Genomic DNA, 15,811 nt, shown 5'->3' with positions numbered 1-15,811 from the left:
GCACATATGAGTTTTGCATGCCACAGAATTCATGGCAATGATTGCAGAGGCTCCGAGCGACAGACTAATGTAGTCGCAAAGCGGAAGCCCGAGCTTTGTTTGAATCCTCCACCAAGACGAAGAATTCTCGAGGCAGCAGCTGAAGAGCGTGTTCCCATGGAGAGCTCTACAACAGTGTTGGGTTGCACGGTGATGATCCACGGAGCACGAGAACCGAGGTGGAATCTCTGGGATTTGTTGGTCTCTGATGTACCCAGCACTGGTCACTCTCTGTCCCTCCCTTCAAGGCTGGCAACTTGTACCGAGGGAGGATGATCCTAATGGAATGGCTGCAGCTGTGGAGTCTGTTTGATGAACCACCCACCCCAGTAGAGTAGGAGAAAGCAGAGGAAGCTCATAGACCAGCTAAATCTTGTTTCGACTATTTTTTTAATTGATTTTATTATTATTAACTTTTAATATTGTTCTCTTGCTATCTGCTATTGGTGATTGACAAGAACAACATAATTTTTTTTAATATTATTTTGAAATATTTATTAGAAGATATCTTCTTGAGGATGATACATGATGTGGAGGTGCCTACCTGACAATAACATGACATTAATCTGTGCAAATATGGTCCCCAGAATTGTCTCATGTGGATCTATCTCTCTCTCTCTCTCTCTCTCTCTCTCTCTCTATATATATATATATATATATATATATATAGATATACATCATGTCCTTGTTAGACTATAATCATGCAAGAAATTTACCATCTTTACTGGTTATTACAGAGACACTGAGAGTGTGTGGCTTCATCATCCCCAAACCCAATCAAAGCTGTTCATATAGCAGCAACTGTAATATAGGGGAAGATACAAAGCACTAAAAGAAGGGATATTTTGTAGTCTATTATCTTTTACTCTTTCAAAGAAAAGGAGATGTAAAGTTAATAACTATATTGTCCTAATTCAATAGATCTTTTACTCCATTGTATTTATTCATGGAGGAAGCTAAAATCCAAGCAAAGCTAGAAGAACAAGTTGAGTTGCGTCCATCACACTGCACGATATGTGGCAAAAGCCGTGCGGTAAAATGGATCCGATGAGGCTTCATACAATAATAAGATGCTTCTTGTTCTGACATCATAGTACCCTAAATAATGAGGGTTGGATGGTACTGAAGAGCAGCTTACAGGGAATCAAATGTGAAAACTTTGACCAACGACAAAGATTTGTTGCATCCAAGGAGGAGGAGGAGAAGAAGAAAGCACCACACAAGTCACACTTTATGCTGCTGCTGCTGCTACAGCTTTAGAAAAGCAGGTTGCAATCATCATGATGCTTGCAGAAATCCTTAATGGACTTTGTTTGGCCTTAGCAAAGTGGGAGCTCTTCTGCCATTAAACCTCTTTAACATTTCAAATTGGCAGCAGCAGCAGCAGCAGCAGCAGCATCAGCAGCAATGATTGAGGAGCGTCTGCAATGGAGGTTTCTGTATTCCTCTGGCTGTTTGGCAGAGACAAGACCCTGTGAAATCTACTGGAATCATCTTCCGAAGCGAAACAACATAGGAAGCTCCTCTTCTTCTACTTGACAGTCGAGTGATACGCTTGCCATGATCTGTAAACAAGCTGCGAAGTAAAAGACCGTGCCGAAGCTTTCCTTGGAAAAAGCCAGTGCAGATTTATGTTCACAGTGAGCAGTAACAGAGGACGGATTACAATACCCAGTGAAGAAGTAGAAAGGCGACTCATCCCACCCTAAGCACAACCTGTAGATTACACTTTAATGTTAAGGAGTTTGGCTATTATCACAAACAAAGCAGCAGAGTCTGATGTTGTTAGACTCTGAGAAGATAGACACTGAGCTCAGGGCCGCCGTTGTTGTCGGGGTTCATCATGTAGAAGGCCTCCGAGTCTTTGGAGCCGACCACCCTCTCAAACCTTGCTCGCATGTACATCACATCCCTGTCGGTGCTGCCGCCGTCGCCTGGGATCACACCGGCCCCCATGGACACCGGCTCGACGGCCCTCAGTACCTTCCAGTCCGACGGCCCGCAGTCGCGCTGCACCGCGAACCCGCACTTCTTGCCGTTGACGTACGCCCGCCAGAGCGGCTCCTCCACCAGCCTCGTCGCCGTTGTCGTCTCCGCCTTCTCACCGCCACCGCCTGACTTGCGCTCGCACTCGAGCGAGATCCTCACCAGGCCGGAGGCCATCTCGCGCACGAGCGCGCTCGTGGCCGTGGCCAGCTCGACCAGCACCACCGGGCACGACTTGCTGTCCGCCTGGAAGGCGAGGTGGACGTGGCCGCGCCGGTGCCCGTAGAGCGTCCCCGTGACGTGGGCGCCGAGGCCCGCCATCCGGTTCCGGCGGAGGAAAGGCGCGGCCGCGAGAAGCGACCGAAGCCTGGAGACCGCAGCGTCTGCGACCGAAGCAGTCCTCTTCTTCTTGGGCACAGCAGCGGCGGCCGTCTCTTCTCGGCAAGGACAGGATGAGGAGGAGGCCAAGAAAGAGGGAGCGGCTTTCTCTTCATCCGGCTGGTCATCTCGCTCCTTCCTCTCAGCTGCTCCTTCCTTGGGACACTTGTTTATCCTCCACTGGAAGTGTCTTCTGGTGGAGGAGGAAGAGAAAGGGGAGGACGGGGAGTCACGAGGAGTGCTTCTTCCCATGTCGATGGTCCTCATCAAGGACTTGGGAGGAGTAAGAAAGAGGGGAGTGGTGAAAGCTAGGAAGGAGTAGGGTTGCTTTATGGCGTGTTGTCACTCCTCTTTTCGCGCTCTCTCTCTCTCTCACTCTCTCCACGACTCGGTGGGCTCATCCGTGTCCCATATCCATGCATCGGTGAGAGCATGCCGTCCTCCTCCAAGGCAGGCTGGGGATCGTCCCCAGAATCCTGACAAAAGTAAGGCTGGTGGCCGCCCCCACACAACTGCAAGTGCATATGAGAGGGTCGGAAGACTGAAAGCCATGAAGAGATATCATCGTCTCGGCGGGCACCCATCCCTCGTCCGCTCCCGATTTACTGTGTGTGTGTGTGTGTGTGTGTGTGTGTTTGAGAGAGAGAGAGGCTCATGAATGAGCCACACCAACCGACCATGGAGCTCAACCTGGTACTGTTGGTGAGCCCACCGATGGAGCCAACGGCAGCAGCGTTATGGAGAGACTCGGGCGTCGGTACAGACATGTAGGTCCCCATCGGCTGGAATGCTTTAAATGCTGTGAAATGGAGTTGATGTGGGCACAGCGACATCATACGGTTGGTTGGCCCTTCCAGGGTTGGATGAGCAGCAGAGCTACTGCTCCCGCAAATACTCATTTTAGCATTTGCAACCCACCGAATGAATCCATTCATTCTCCGCAGCTGAAGTCTGCGACGTAGCGTTTGGTATATCCACCGAGGTTGGTTGACCTGTCGACATGTTGATTGAATCACTATATATATATACATATATATATATATATATATATATATATATATATATATATATATATATATATTACACAATGAACAAGCAACTCAAATATCAGATAAATCATCTACTCTTTAGCCCAAAGCAGCAGCAGCAGCAGCAGCAGGTAAAATAAAATACTGTGCTCTATGAACTCAAACATGTTTGAGAATTTATATCCTTCCGTAAAATACTGTGCTCTGTTTCTCGTATCACTTTCAGCATGGTGACCTTCTTAACCTACTTCTGGTTTTCCACCTACACATCAAATGCTGGAAACAGATGAGACTCTTTTCACCATACTGAACAACTACATGTACTTATACATATGAAATGCCGGAAACAGAAGCCATGGTGTAGCCATCAGTTGTTTCAAGTTAAATGGAGATCGGTTTCATTGATGGTTGTAGTCATACTGCCTCAATTTCTTGCAGACGCTCCCCACGTTGATGTGAGTAGATCAGTGTGGAGAAGCAAGAAACATTGAGACGAAGAAGTGCATCGTAAGAGTTAGATCATGGAGGTGCAAAGAGCCAAAGCACAGCGCCAGCCAACATTGAGACAAAAGCATAGGTGGGATCACGTGCCACGCCAACCACCAGATATGTGGCCTCTCCAACTGCAAACAAAAGAAATCCAGGGTTAGCATCTCACACATGGCCTTTATATGAGCCAGAGATGAACAGTGACAATGGTTTCAAATATACAGTTGCAACGAATAGACATTATATTTGGTAGAATTAGATCTAAGATCTGTAATGTAGAATATGTATTACATGATTTATATTATTTGTCCTGTAATCGAGATATTTTCTAATTGAACATAATCAAACTGGACTATGTTAATGTTTGTTCATGCACACCATGAGTGGAGTCTTTTTTTTTTTTTTACTGAGTCAAACTAGACTATGTTAGAGTTTGATCTGTCTGCAAACATCATGCCAAGCCGATAACCTACCAACCGCAAATATCTATTGTTTAGTGCGGAAAATATATATTGCAGGGTAACAAAACAAATCGACCACGCTTCCACAAGAAAAAAAAAAATTTGTTTCCTCTTTAACCTTGACTGCTGGTAAAGGACAACAGGAAATGAAAAGGCATGGCCTACTTTGAATATGCATGCCAGACACAAATAATTGAAGTTTACCAAAGAAGATTACATTAGAAATAGACAAGTTTAGTTTTGATTGAAACTGATGTCCTAATATCTACCTTCTCATTATAATGAAAGCAAGAGTAATGTTGCATATAGAAAATCATCTTCTAATATAGAAAATGAGACTGGTTAAATAGCATACTTTCATTAGCTTGCTCTGTGGGCAAGTATGCTCCCTCCTAAATGAAGAAAACCAAAGCTGAAGCTTTTCTTGCATAAGCAAAGGACCCTTATTTGCAATGGGAAAAACAAAAGCTTCTGCACAAAATTTCATAAGAAAACAGACACACCTAAGACGGCAACTTTTTGTATAAAGTAATCACAGGGACATATATTTTCCACTTCATAACTGGAACAACGAAAGCATCACAAGTAGAATCATTTTCTTTAGTATATTATAATCAAACACTATTTGTCACTACCCACGAATTTCCAATGTTTTCGATCATTAAGATTATATACTCAAGTAAATGCTTTGAAATCTATAAACAATTTGGGGTATTTAGAAACTACACTGATGACAAATGGAAACACAGGGGAAGTTACACCAATATGAGCACAACTTTGAAAGTCTATAGGGTTATCATTGGCAGGATCAACTTGAGAACATAAAAATTACCAAAATATGCAAGCAATTTTCATAGATCGCAAACAAGACACATGTTAGTGCATGGGTAAATATGACCCTCTAAAGTTGAATAATTACCTTGTAATTGAAACATGAATTTCTAGAAGGGACTTATTTTGCGAGCCAGCTGCAACATGAATTCAGGAACAAGACGACGTGGCAAGGGTGCTACAGATATATGGGCATGTGCAGCTGCAACACCACCATAAATGACTGCAGCAATATGTTCCAGCAGTTCATCCTTTCCCCCTCTAAGAGGATCCTAAAATGCCAGTTAATTAAGGAAAATGTTAAATAAAGTATCCCTAATTAGTAACCACAGAAAAGAAAACAACTAATGCTTCTTGGCTGTATATAACTGAAAGGGCATTTTTTCAGATGAATCACAATTAATTGCACCATTTTTCATCTGCTATAACAGTCTTCAGTCATCACTATGAAGAATGGATGCTTCTCTCCATGCTATAACTCCTTTTTCTTTGTTCTTGATTTTTTTTTAATGGTTCAAAGATTGAACTAGACAGCTAAATTAAGTGACTGAACAGACTGTGGCGAGTTCGACATCTCTAAGTAAACATTTCATTTCATCTTCTCTTACTGTGAAATCAACAGCTTTCATCTTTTTTAAGAATATTATTTTGTTAATAATAACTTCCAAGTGAACAAGTACAGATGCTCACATCTAGTAAGTAAATATTATGACTCGTAACCATAATCTGTAGCAATTTATGTAGATAACGTATGCATAATTACATTTTATTTCCATATTCCTTAACATTGTAGACAAACTGTTGAATGAAGAATCATTCAGAGAAGATTAAGCTTCAATAGATGTACGAGTATTAGTGTGCAACTCCACCATATCAGAATCATTGAAATAGCCATCTGTTATTACCTGAAGAAACAGATCTGTGTGAGTTTTTCCTTCAAATAAAACGATGTCAACCTTAGCACCAACACTGTGAAGGGTATCAACAAACTTTTTGCTGCAAATAACAGTCTATTCATATTCAGTAACGATGGATATTAGGTTAGGAAAACCATAGTCTGCAGAGTGACAGCATATTGTTGCATAAAAGACATACAGGAGAAGAAAACTCTTTCAGAAGACATGAAAGCTCACAGTAAAATAAGGTGACATCTGACAAAAATCAAGGTCAACAGTAATATAATTCTAGTAGACCAATCATCATCTCCAAAGACCTCATGTTCAGGCCTCAACTTGTTTGCCAATAAAGCACCACAACATTAAGTGTGTAAAATTATGGAAAGCTAAAAAGAGAAAACTAAGACAACTAGTTCCTGGTTAAGAGCAAAAGTAATATGCCATCTCAATTACAATAATAAGGCACGAGTAATTTATCACTGATTTCTTCATACAAGGAGCATTTTGCATCTAGGTCAGTATATTATTAACCAAAAAGTATACGTTTCCTTCTGAAAACAAGCACAACTAAATGGATTAAGGGAAGAAATTACAGTTTGTTAAAAGTAAAACTAAATTTAGAATGAGATCTGTTGCATGGTTATAATTATGGTCACATTTTGTCTGCTTCTAATTTTTGTAAGCATCTACTCAAGCCAAGGGTCTAAGAAGCATCAGCCACGGCATATAGATTTCATTATCCTAGCAATTCCTGTAAACCAACCTGGCAGTTGATGGTATAGATTGATCACTTGTTCCATGAAACAGGATGACATGAGGCAGCAAAGATATGGCATGTTTAATACTAGAATCCTGGACCAGAACTTCAGGAGAAAAACGCCACAAGTTTTGCTCCCCTTCCATTATGCTGGGACAGATAATATAAGAACATTCTGATTACTGGTAATGCAAAGAATGTTTTGAGAAACAAAAAGACATCAAAAGAATAATACAAGATAATATCGATATACAACAGAATACAATTAATTAATACCTTAGAAAAATAGACCGGTACAGGCCACGACTATGGAAATGATCGACCAACTCAAGCATGTTATACCTGCCAATGAAAGTTTTTGAAATAAATCTTTAAGATAAATATGCCTTTGTGTTTCTCTAGAAAATATATAAAGACTCATGCAAATTAACCAATTGTGAAAAGCACTCAAGGCATGCTTTCACTGTGTAGCCTGCATTCCAGGATGGGTCCTGTTGAGTTCCAAGTAGTGAACATATGTAGAAAGTCCAATACTTTTAAGAAAAAAGCATGATGGATGTAACATTAAGAGATGCAAATTGTTTATTAGCAAATTGACCACTTTAATATTTCTATTTGTTCATCCGTCAGATTCTCAAACAGAAAACCTCATAGTTGTTACATAAATGTCTTATCATTCAGCAATAAAATAGTAATATTTCTAAAATCTATATAAAAAAGTCCAACACTTCACTAACATGGTTCATAAAATCCCAAACTTCGATGAGAAGAGCTCATTGTCGCTTTAAATGTTCTGGAGAAACAGTAAAATAAATTGGCCCATGATACACATGCTGAACAGTATAATTTTTTATTCCTTGTTGACACCATGTCACTTGAAAAGATGTCTTTCTCAACGAAGAAAGAAAAGAAAAATTCTATACACGAGTTGAAATTGACATATATTGAAAAACTGGTTAAAACAGTTTTAAAATTTTAAAATATTTTCTAGTTTCTATTAATATGAGCTGCTGCCTTGTGTAATTCTTACTTTTTTATAAGAGGCGCAACAACAATTAAAAGCTAAAACTATTGGACTGCGAATAGTTATAAAGGGTGAGGGAATAATTAGGAAAAGTAATGTAGTTCATGAGCGGCAGCCTAGAAGGAAAAGAAGAATGCCTGTTAGGAGAAGAATTCAAATGCACATAAACTGAATTAGCTATATTTAGCTTAATCTAGTCGGGGTTGCTTTTTTTGTTACAAGTTCAATATCCACTACGTACCTTGAAGCAAGGATTATTGTACCACCCAAAATGGTACGAAACGGGTGGTACATACCGGTCCGAACCCTCTTGTCGAGCGGCTTCTTGTACGGAGATGCATGCATAAAGGCTTTTTGGATCTTCATCGACAGTACCCTATTATCGAACCCTCTTGTCGAGCGGCTTCTTCTAATAAACTCCTCTTTCTTCTATCGCCGACACCTATAGCATAATGGCACTGTTCCTGTGGCAGTGCTTGTCCGGATCTATCCCCTCACTAATGTACAAAGAAGGAGAATCCTCTAATCTTGGGAGATAAAGACAAAGCAAAACATAAGATAGAGGGTTAGTTTTTGCCTGTGATGGTCTTAGCGCTGGCTGAAGGTCCTTTATGAGTTTGTACTGGTGTCGATCATACCCCCGATAAATAAGCTAAGGATGTTACACTAATATTCTGGATTAATGAACTTCTATTTGAATAAGTGTGTTTACTTTACTTAACTTCATTATGCTTTCCTGTCTGGGAAAAAGGAGATATCCGTTTTTTACGACGCAAACAGCATGGAGCCGTCAAAGCTAATAAGCTATGAGTTTGGCTCTTGTAAAAGCTATGTCCGAGCGTGGGACAGTACGCAGACCACCCCTGTTCCAAGCAGCCCAATCTGGTAAAAATAATAAAAAATAGAGAACAGCGGTGGGACCCAGCCAACTTGGCATTAAAAAAAAATCCTAAAATAAAAATTAGGGCTCATGAACGTGCTCTTCTCACATTCAATGCTGCTGTCATTGTTGCTGCTTTCCCATTGCCATTGTTTCGTGATGACGCTGCCAACACTGTTGCTGTCGTGCTCCTTCTTCCTAAGTACGCTCCCACCTCTTCTCCTTTTCTTCCTTCTTCCTCCTCCACCATTTCTTCTTCTTCCTCCTCCACTGTTTCCTCTTGTTCCTTCTTCCTTCCTCCTCCTTTCTCCTTCTTCCGCTATTCCTCCACCGCCCCTTTCTTTTCTCTCTCTTTTTCTTCCTCTTCGAAACACCAGTGCATACCGGTTCACCATCACCGGTACACCAGTATTGACCAGTATGTACTAGTTTGACAGATTACCGAAATGGATATAGTACCCAAAACGACGATCCTTGCTTTGAAGCATGATTTTAAAATCTCAAAAGAAAAAGATTTGAGAAATTGAGAGTAATAAAGAAAAGAGACCAATTAAAAGACAGTTATCTTGGTACTACGCAAATTTCTTTTCAAGTAGTCAATTGAAGGCATTCGCTCTATTTCACATCATTTGATTGTGAAAAGTGCATAATTCTTTTCATATCTAACATTTGTATATTAAAAAAAAATACATGTATAATAGCATGGAAGTTCCAATTTAATGACATTGAGGTGTGACTTGGTCAGGCCTAAGAATGTAAACTCATGGGCAACTTGGATATACTCCATGGAATTGGAAGTCAATAGAAGCAGCTTAAGAATTTAAAGGTTTAATTGGTTGTGTTTCTGATTCAATCTACAGTTCACTTGGTTGCATCTAAAGCTTGCACTTTGCACTCTGTTTGAAAATCTAGCATTTAAACTCATGGGCAACTTGAATACGAGGCGAAATGGAGAATAACTGATTGTTGCCGGTGAAAGTACAAGCTAGAGTAGAAATGAAAGCCACTATACATATGTACTTTGTAAAATGCCTGCAGTTACAATTCAAGCATTCCTAGTTGCAGATAAGTGATATAAGCCGATGAATGTGAGTGCATTATCATTCTGAAACCTCATACAGCACCACACACAGATCATAGATAACCTAAAATATGCAAGTTTGAAGCCATCACTTCTACAAGAAACCAGAAAAAGATACTGATAGCTGAGGCTGCAAGCCCTAGTACAAATAGAACATTATTGAGGTAAATAAAAACATACAGATACAAACAATGAAGAGATTTACCCCCCAGATATACCAAAGTATGCTTTTATTTGTGAGACACTCCATGATGTGCACTCTCTTTCTCCACATTCTTTAATTGCCTGATCAAGAATAGTGCAAGCAGCAATATGTGCACCCGCAGATTGTCCAATCAAATAGATCCTTTGCAGAAAAAAATGGAATGACAAGTTAATAGAAAATTCTTTCTCAGGGACCATGAAAAATTTGGTACAAAAACAGAATATTTACAAATTAATGCTTAGAAAATTCAAAGGAAACTTACAGCCAACTTGGTTAAGAAAGGATATCAGCATCTCAAGATTATGTGTGCAGAAGTGAAGATGAAAATAGCAAGCAACTTTTCTGAACTTGTGCATTTACTACATAGATGGACAACTTTGGCATCTTACGCTGGTTTCATAAATGTTTACTTCCTGAACATCTTTCTAACTGTAGCATAAAAAATCAGAGTGTTGATCTGGATGGTTTGTTGGGAATAAAATTACAGATGTTCCAAATAGTATGGCTTGAAATTATAGTAGTATCGCTAGATAGGTATGGCAATTTTCTGTTTTTGATAAAAATTGACATGTAATCCTTTATTTAGTGTTTCTTTCGTTCTCTTTTACTTTTTTACCTGCTTTACTAGGTACTTGTATTCATACCTTGTAAATATACGAGGCATTGCCTCCTTTTCAATAAATATGAATGAGATACTCAAATGTATAAAGGGGCATTTGCAGAAAACCATACCAAAAAGAAATTAGTTGTCAACTTTGACTATCTCCTTCTTTGCTAAACCCATCTGATTATTTCTTATATTGCACCCTATATTCCAATTATGTTATATTGATCTGAGGACACCATAAGCATATATCTTACAAGGTAAATAAAACCTCTTAGATATATTTGTCCCAATAAAGCCCCTAAAATTTCCCTTCTGACACACCCAGGACAAATTCCTTTCACAAAGATTAACATGACATTGAAATTTTTAATCAACAGCTAAAAAAAGAAAGTAATACATTTACCAAGTCCAGCAAGTCTTGCTTAATCTAAATTTAGTACAACATATAAATGTAACCCTGAACTGAAAAAAAAAACTTATAGAACTTTTATAGCAAAAAAAAAGAAAAAGAAATTCACAAGTATGCCATTCTAAAGCCTAATGATGAGGTTCATTTAACAAATTCTTTTATGACATATCAGTGAATCCATTTAGCAAAAGAATCGGGAAAAACCATGAGCACATCTTCATACCAAAAAAGTAATATTATGCCTTGTATCCTTCTTTGCATGCCATGCACCAAAGCAAGACAATCTTCAGTCAACAAAATATAAGATGTAACATGGTACTAGCACAAATTTGGCATTCATTCCATTAACGTCTTATGGTGATCCATATATTTCATGCTTCACAATTCTAGAATGTCAAGGGCCCTTCATGAAATTGGGACTTCATGGTGGAAAACCTTTGAATAATATCCTCCCAAAATTTAGCATACACAAGATCAGATGTTTGATGCCTACTGTTGCTGTGAGAAACAGATCCTTTTACCTGTTTGGATCGCCTCCATAACTTCCAATGTTATTGCACACGAATGAGATGCCTTGAGATGCATCCTCCACCATATCGCTGATGGTTCCTTGAGGGAAATTTCTGTACAAAGATGTCATACTAGATATGTAGGTACGGTACAAGACCACGAATGAGCACTACAGCGTATCCTTACCATAAGATGGTAAGGTCACTGTAAACAATGCCCACAAGTTCCCAGAAAAAGAATCAATATGTAATCATGAGCTAAGGCAGAAGAATATAGGAGGTTGCTTAGGATTGAGAGAGAATCCTGGCCGAAAAAAAAAACTACTCTCTTAAGAAACCAAATCATATATCACATTTCTTCTCCCCTCTCATTTGATCCAATCAATTTTTTGTTTGCAGCTTTAATACTTCATTAAAGTTGAATTAAATGCTGATCACATGCTCGATCTTTTCTTCTTCTTTATTTCTAGTATCAGGGTTCAAGTTTCAGAAAAGCACTCTCTGCTGCAATTGTAAGGTGCCCTAGACCTACATTGACAAGAGCCATGTATGCTGGGTAACCTTCTCAGTGATAAGAACACCCCTACTTTTTGTAATCATAAGGGAATAAATGATATTTTGTCAATTTTTTTCATGGCAGTGCATTTAGTTATTGAACAAAGCCCCTTAAACAACTTGAGCTCGGCTTGGTTGCAAGCTTGAATAAGCTGAGTTTTAATAGCAAACTAGGTGAGAAATTAATTTCAGAAAGATCCTAAATGTACTGCCACGATAAAAACTTGACAAATTCAAGTTCTTTTGAAAAACATGAAAGGAGCTCAATTTAGCTTAGGAGATCACTTGATACATGATTGAGCTCAACTAGATTCAGAGTTAGCCTCCACCAATTATGTAACAAGCCAAGCTTGACCATTTATTTAAGCGTGAAACAAATTCATGCCAAGGTTGAACACGTATAGGCATGATCAAGCTTGGCCAACAACACCCCTATGCAGCAATTTTATGTAATTACACATGCCCAACAATAGTATGTAGATAAGGGCAATTTTTGTTCTTCAGTATGGCAGAGTCTGAACGACATACCTATAATCTATGCATGCCACTATGATGCCTCTTTCTGCCAACCGCCTTCCTAAAAGTGCACCCCAAGCTTTATAACTGCACAAAATTTCAAGAAGCAAGGGACTGAGATTTAAGTAATTTTCAGAACAACAACCTGTCAGAAACAAGACCCAAGTTACCAAGTTTTCCTGTTTACCACATATATTAGCACTCACCCGATAATCCACGCTCCTCCAGTAACAAATGCAACAACTGGTTTCAAACCATCAACTTTTGTCGGTAAATAGAGATCTAATCTGCAACAGTATATTCTAATCAATTCCAAAAGGGAATCAGCATATGTATCAACAACTCAAGAAAGATGAGTATGAGATAAATTTTAATCAAGTTCCCAGTGATGACATACCGATTTCTTGGCCGATCTCCATATATAATGCTTCTACGTACCTGACTTGAGAAGAAATAATAATATCCAACTATAACAAGCAACACGTAGTTTTGGTTAGAGTAAGTGACATTATATGTTACATCCGTTTGAACTTTTTGATGAAGCTGGAGTTATTATCATCTAGAAACACAAAGTAGCTAGAACAATATAATTGGTTGCCAAGTCTTTGTGCTTCAGAATATTTTTAGAAATCAGCCATTAGTACAGAACTTACCCTGGAGAAATCCTGGCATAAGCAAAGTTGCATAACAAATAAGAGCAAGAAACTTTGTGATCCACCTATAGCCCACCCTGAGAAGAGACGAAGTAGTCAATACATTGGGGTAACACTAAAAAAGGGATGCTTTTCCACTCCATTGCAATTATAATAAATTGTGTCAAGTATAAAGTACATTACAATAGTTAAAATTTATCATATACAAGAAACAGTGTGCCAACATTTTAGATATCAAGAAATGCTCCATGCCTCGAAAGAAATGTTTCATCAGAAAATTTTGAGCAAGATTAATAAATTTGATGAGAAGCTAATTTTCATCAAGGGCAGATCAAAATGAACACAGATATAGCATTTCTGCCCAAAAGAATTAATGGAAGAATTATGTTTGAAGACTAACCAAATAAGTCCAAGAAGATATACTGGAGGCTGACACAGTCCATTTCCATATTTCTCAGTTCAAAAGTGTTAGACACATAATCTCAAATTCAAACTACCCAGCGCTAAACTGGACTTTATTAACAATAGTGGTATTTGAAGTTTCCATACTAGAAATGGGTTATGTGCCTTTGTACATCTCTAGTTACATTAGGTATCCTCCAAGTCTTTCAAAGAAACAACTAACAGAAATTAGATTGCCATTCAGCATCTGCAATATACGTCCCCAAATGCTAAGTTTGATGATTCTTTGGTGTCCAGGGAAGAGTTGAGTTATAGAAAAGTTTTAGTACTTAAAACTTCAAAGTTCAGTTAGTGAGAAAAATAGCAGCACCCCAACCTTAAAATGCCTTTTTTTTCCTACTGACATAGGTTCCTTAACCAACAATCTGAAAGAAAATGTCGATGCAGGTAATTAAAGATTCACTGTGATCAAGACGAATAGCTACTTCTTCATCAGGTTTAGGATTATCCTCCATTTTGATGTCTTGGCTAAGATTGATTTTCATGGTACCCGGATGCTTCTTTTAATTTTTCTACTTTGTGCATGATATGAATCTCACGTTTTAAGATTATCAATCAGAAGCCAAATACATTTTGACCAAAACACGACTCTGAATACTTAAGTTAGTCACCTGGAAAGATTTTGTTGGTTATAGACTATTATTCACATAAAGGTCTCTGAAATGCTTTAGTTTCCTTTACATAGAAATTCTTGAAATGATATTTTAGGGGTATATTAAGTTTCCATGCGGTTCTTTGATTGGATCATAACGCTATTTATTTTCCCAACTAAACGACAATGCAATTGTTGGACGGTCTGATGTTTAGCTTTAGATGGGGAGGTTTAGGTTCTACTTCTCAGACCACCCTATCGGGATATTATAATCATGGTAAGTGGCGCAAAAAGAATACTAAGTATAATATTTTAAATGAAAAAATTGCTTCGGAAAGCTTAAAAATTCTTGAAACTTATCAGGCAAAAACATACAGCTGAATCGCATCACGAGAAGTACCTCTCCGAACAGAGGGTTTGGTCCACAGAAACATTCATGAAATGAGAAGGCATGCAAATTTTACCTTACAAGTTAAAACAAATCGATTATCCACAAGACAACATAACATACGATAATTGTAGAAAAAGAATCTTTCATATTGGATAATATACAAGAACTGGTGCACAATATGCTTCAAGAAATTAAAAGAGGTGGAGACAAGAGGAACATCAACTCCAACATGAAAAATGAAACATTTAAATGGAAACGGTATCAAGAAGCCAAAGAATTCAAGAAAATTCTGCAAACACTATAATTCAAGAAAAACTACAACTGCTTTAGAAACTTTCCATGGAAATAGTTTCAGAAACCAGAAAAAATTCGAGAAAAGCTAAACCTAAGCCAAAATGAAGCGAGGAACAAATAAAGCGATGAGGAGGTGGAGGAGGAAACCCGAGATAGCGGAGGAGGGTGATGGCGAGGCGGGTAAGAAGAAACGTCTCGGCGGCAGCGTGGCCGACGTCTCTACCGAAGGAGCGGCCCCGCGAGGTGTGGGAGGAGAGGGATCGGAGCGAGGGTTCGCTGACGGTCCTCCGCCTCCGGCTTCTCCCGCCGCCTCCAGCAGCCGACGCCGAGCGTCGGAGAAAGGGTCTCGCGTCCTCCGCCGCGGGCGACGACGCCGAGGAGGAGGAGGAGGAGGAGGGGGAGGCTTTCTCCTCCTCATCGTACTGCGGCGATGGCGCGTGGGGATGGAGCTCCAGCGACATCGCCGGCTCCGAAGACAGGGAGGGGAGACGGGCGACGGGTGGCATCCGTGCCAAATAAATTGGGCGGTGGGAGGACGGAACGGAATACTGGTGAGGCGCGATGCTTCTCAGTCATCTTGCCAGTGCGACACGTGGCTCGTTGTCCAAACACCGGTTGTGCGCTACTACCGTCATCGACTTGCTTCGACCGTTCGTTTCGTGGAGGACGGTTCGATCATACCTTGAGATCGAACAAAGTTGACGAGGAAAAAGGGTTCCTTTTTCTTTTGAAACAAATCATATTTATCCTTAATTTTAACATCTTGGT

The 15,811-nt window shown here is 39.6% G+C and overlaps 2 protein-coding genes across 3 annotated transcripts; both read right to left on the bottom strand.

The window, feature by feature from the left end:
* Positions 1-1,056: 1,056 nt before the first annotated feature.
* On the bottom strand, positions 1,057-3,011 carry LOC135614926 (protein MIZU-KUSSEI 1-like). Of its 2 annotated transcripts, none has more exons than XM_065112815.1 (2): positions 1,711-3,011; positions 1,057-1,615 (listed from the first exon to the last, which is right to left on the bottom strand). In XM_065112815.1, the coding sequence occupies exon 1, from the start codon at positions 2,668-2,670 to the stop codon at positions 1,825-1,827; it is 846 nt and encodes a 281-aa protein (XP_064968887.1). In that variant the 5' UTR covers positions 2,671-3,011; the 3' UTR covers positions 1,057-1,615; positions 1,711-1,824. The 2 variants fall into 2 exon arrangements, with proteins under 2 accessions (XP_064968887.1, XP_064968892.1); XM_065112820.1 differs by having other exon boundaries at positions 1,057-1,604.
* A 574-nt stretch (positions 3,012-3,585) lies between these two features.
* Positions 3,586-15,569, bottom strand: LOC135614920 (probable isoprenylcysteine alpha-carbonyl methylesterase ICMEL1). Its single transcript, XM_065112805.1, has 12 exons — positions 15,191-15,569; positions 13,305-13,381; positions 13,049-13,118; positions 12,858-12,938; positions 12,664-12,738; positions 11,593-11,694; positions 10,056-10,196; positions 7,142-7,207; positions 6,872-7,015; positions 6,118-6,208; positions 5,301-5,484; positions 3,586-4,054 (listed from the first exon to the last, which is right to left on the bottom strand). The coding sequence occupies exons 1-11, from the start codon at positions 15,547-15,549 to the stop codon at positions 5,323-5,325; spliced, it is 1,368 nt and encodes a 455-aa protein (XP_064968877.1). The 5' UTR covers positions 15,550-15,569; the 3' UTR covers positions 3,586-4,054; positions 5,301-5,322.
* Positions 15,570-15,811: the final 242 nt, after the last annotated feature.

The sequence above is a fragment of the Musa acuminata genome, chromosome BXJ1-3, assembly GCF_036884655.1.
Source record: "Musa acuminata AAA Group cultivar baxijiao chromosome BXJ1-3, Cavendish_Baxijiao_AAA, whole genome shotgun sequence".
Taxonomy (NCBI): Eukaryota; Viridiplantae; Streptophyta; class Magnoliopsida; order Zingiberales; family Musaceae; genus Musa; species Musa acuminata.
Note: the sequence above shows the minus strand (reverse complement) of the source record. Positions and strands in the feature narration are given on the sequence as shown.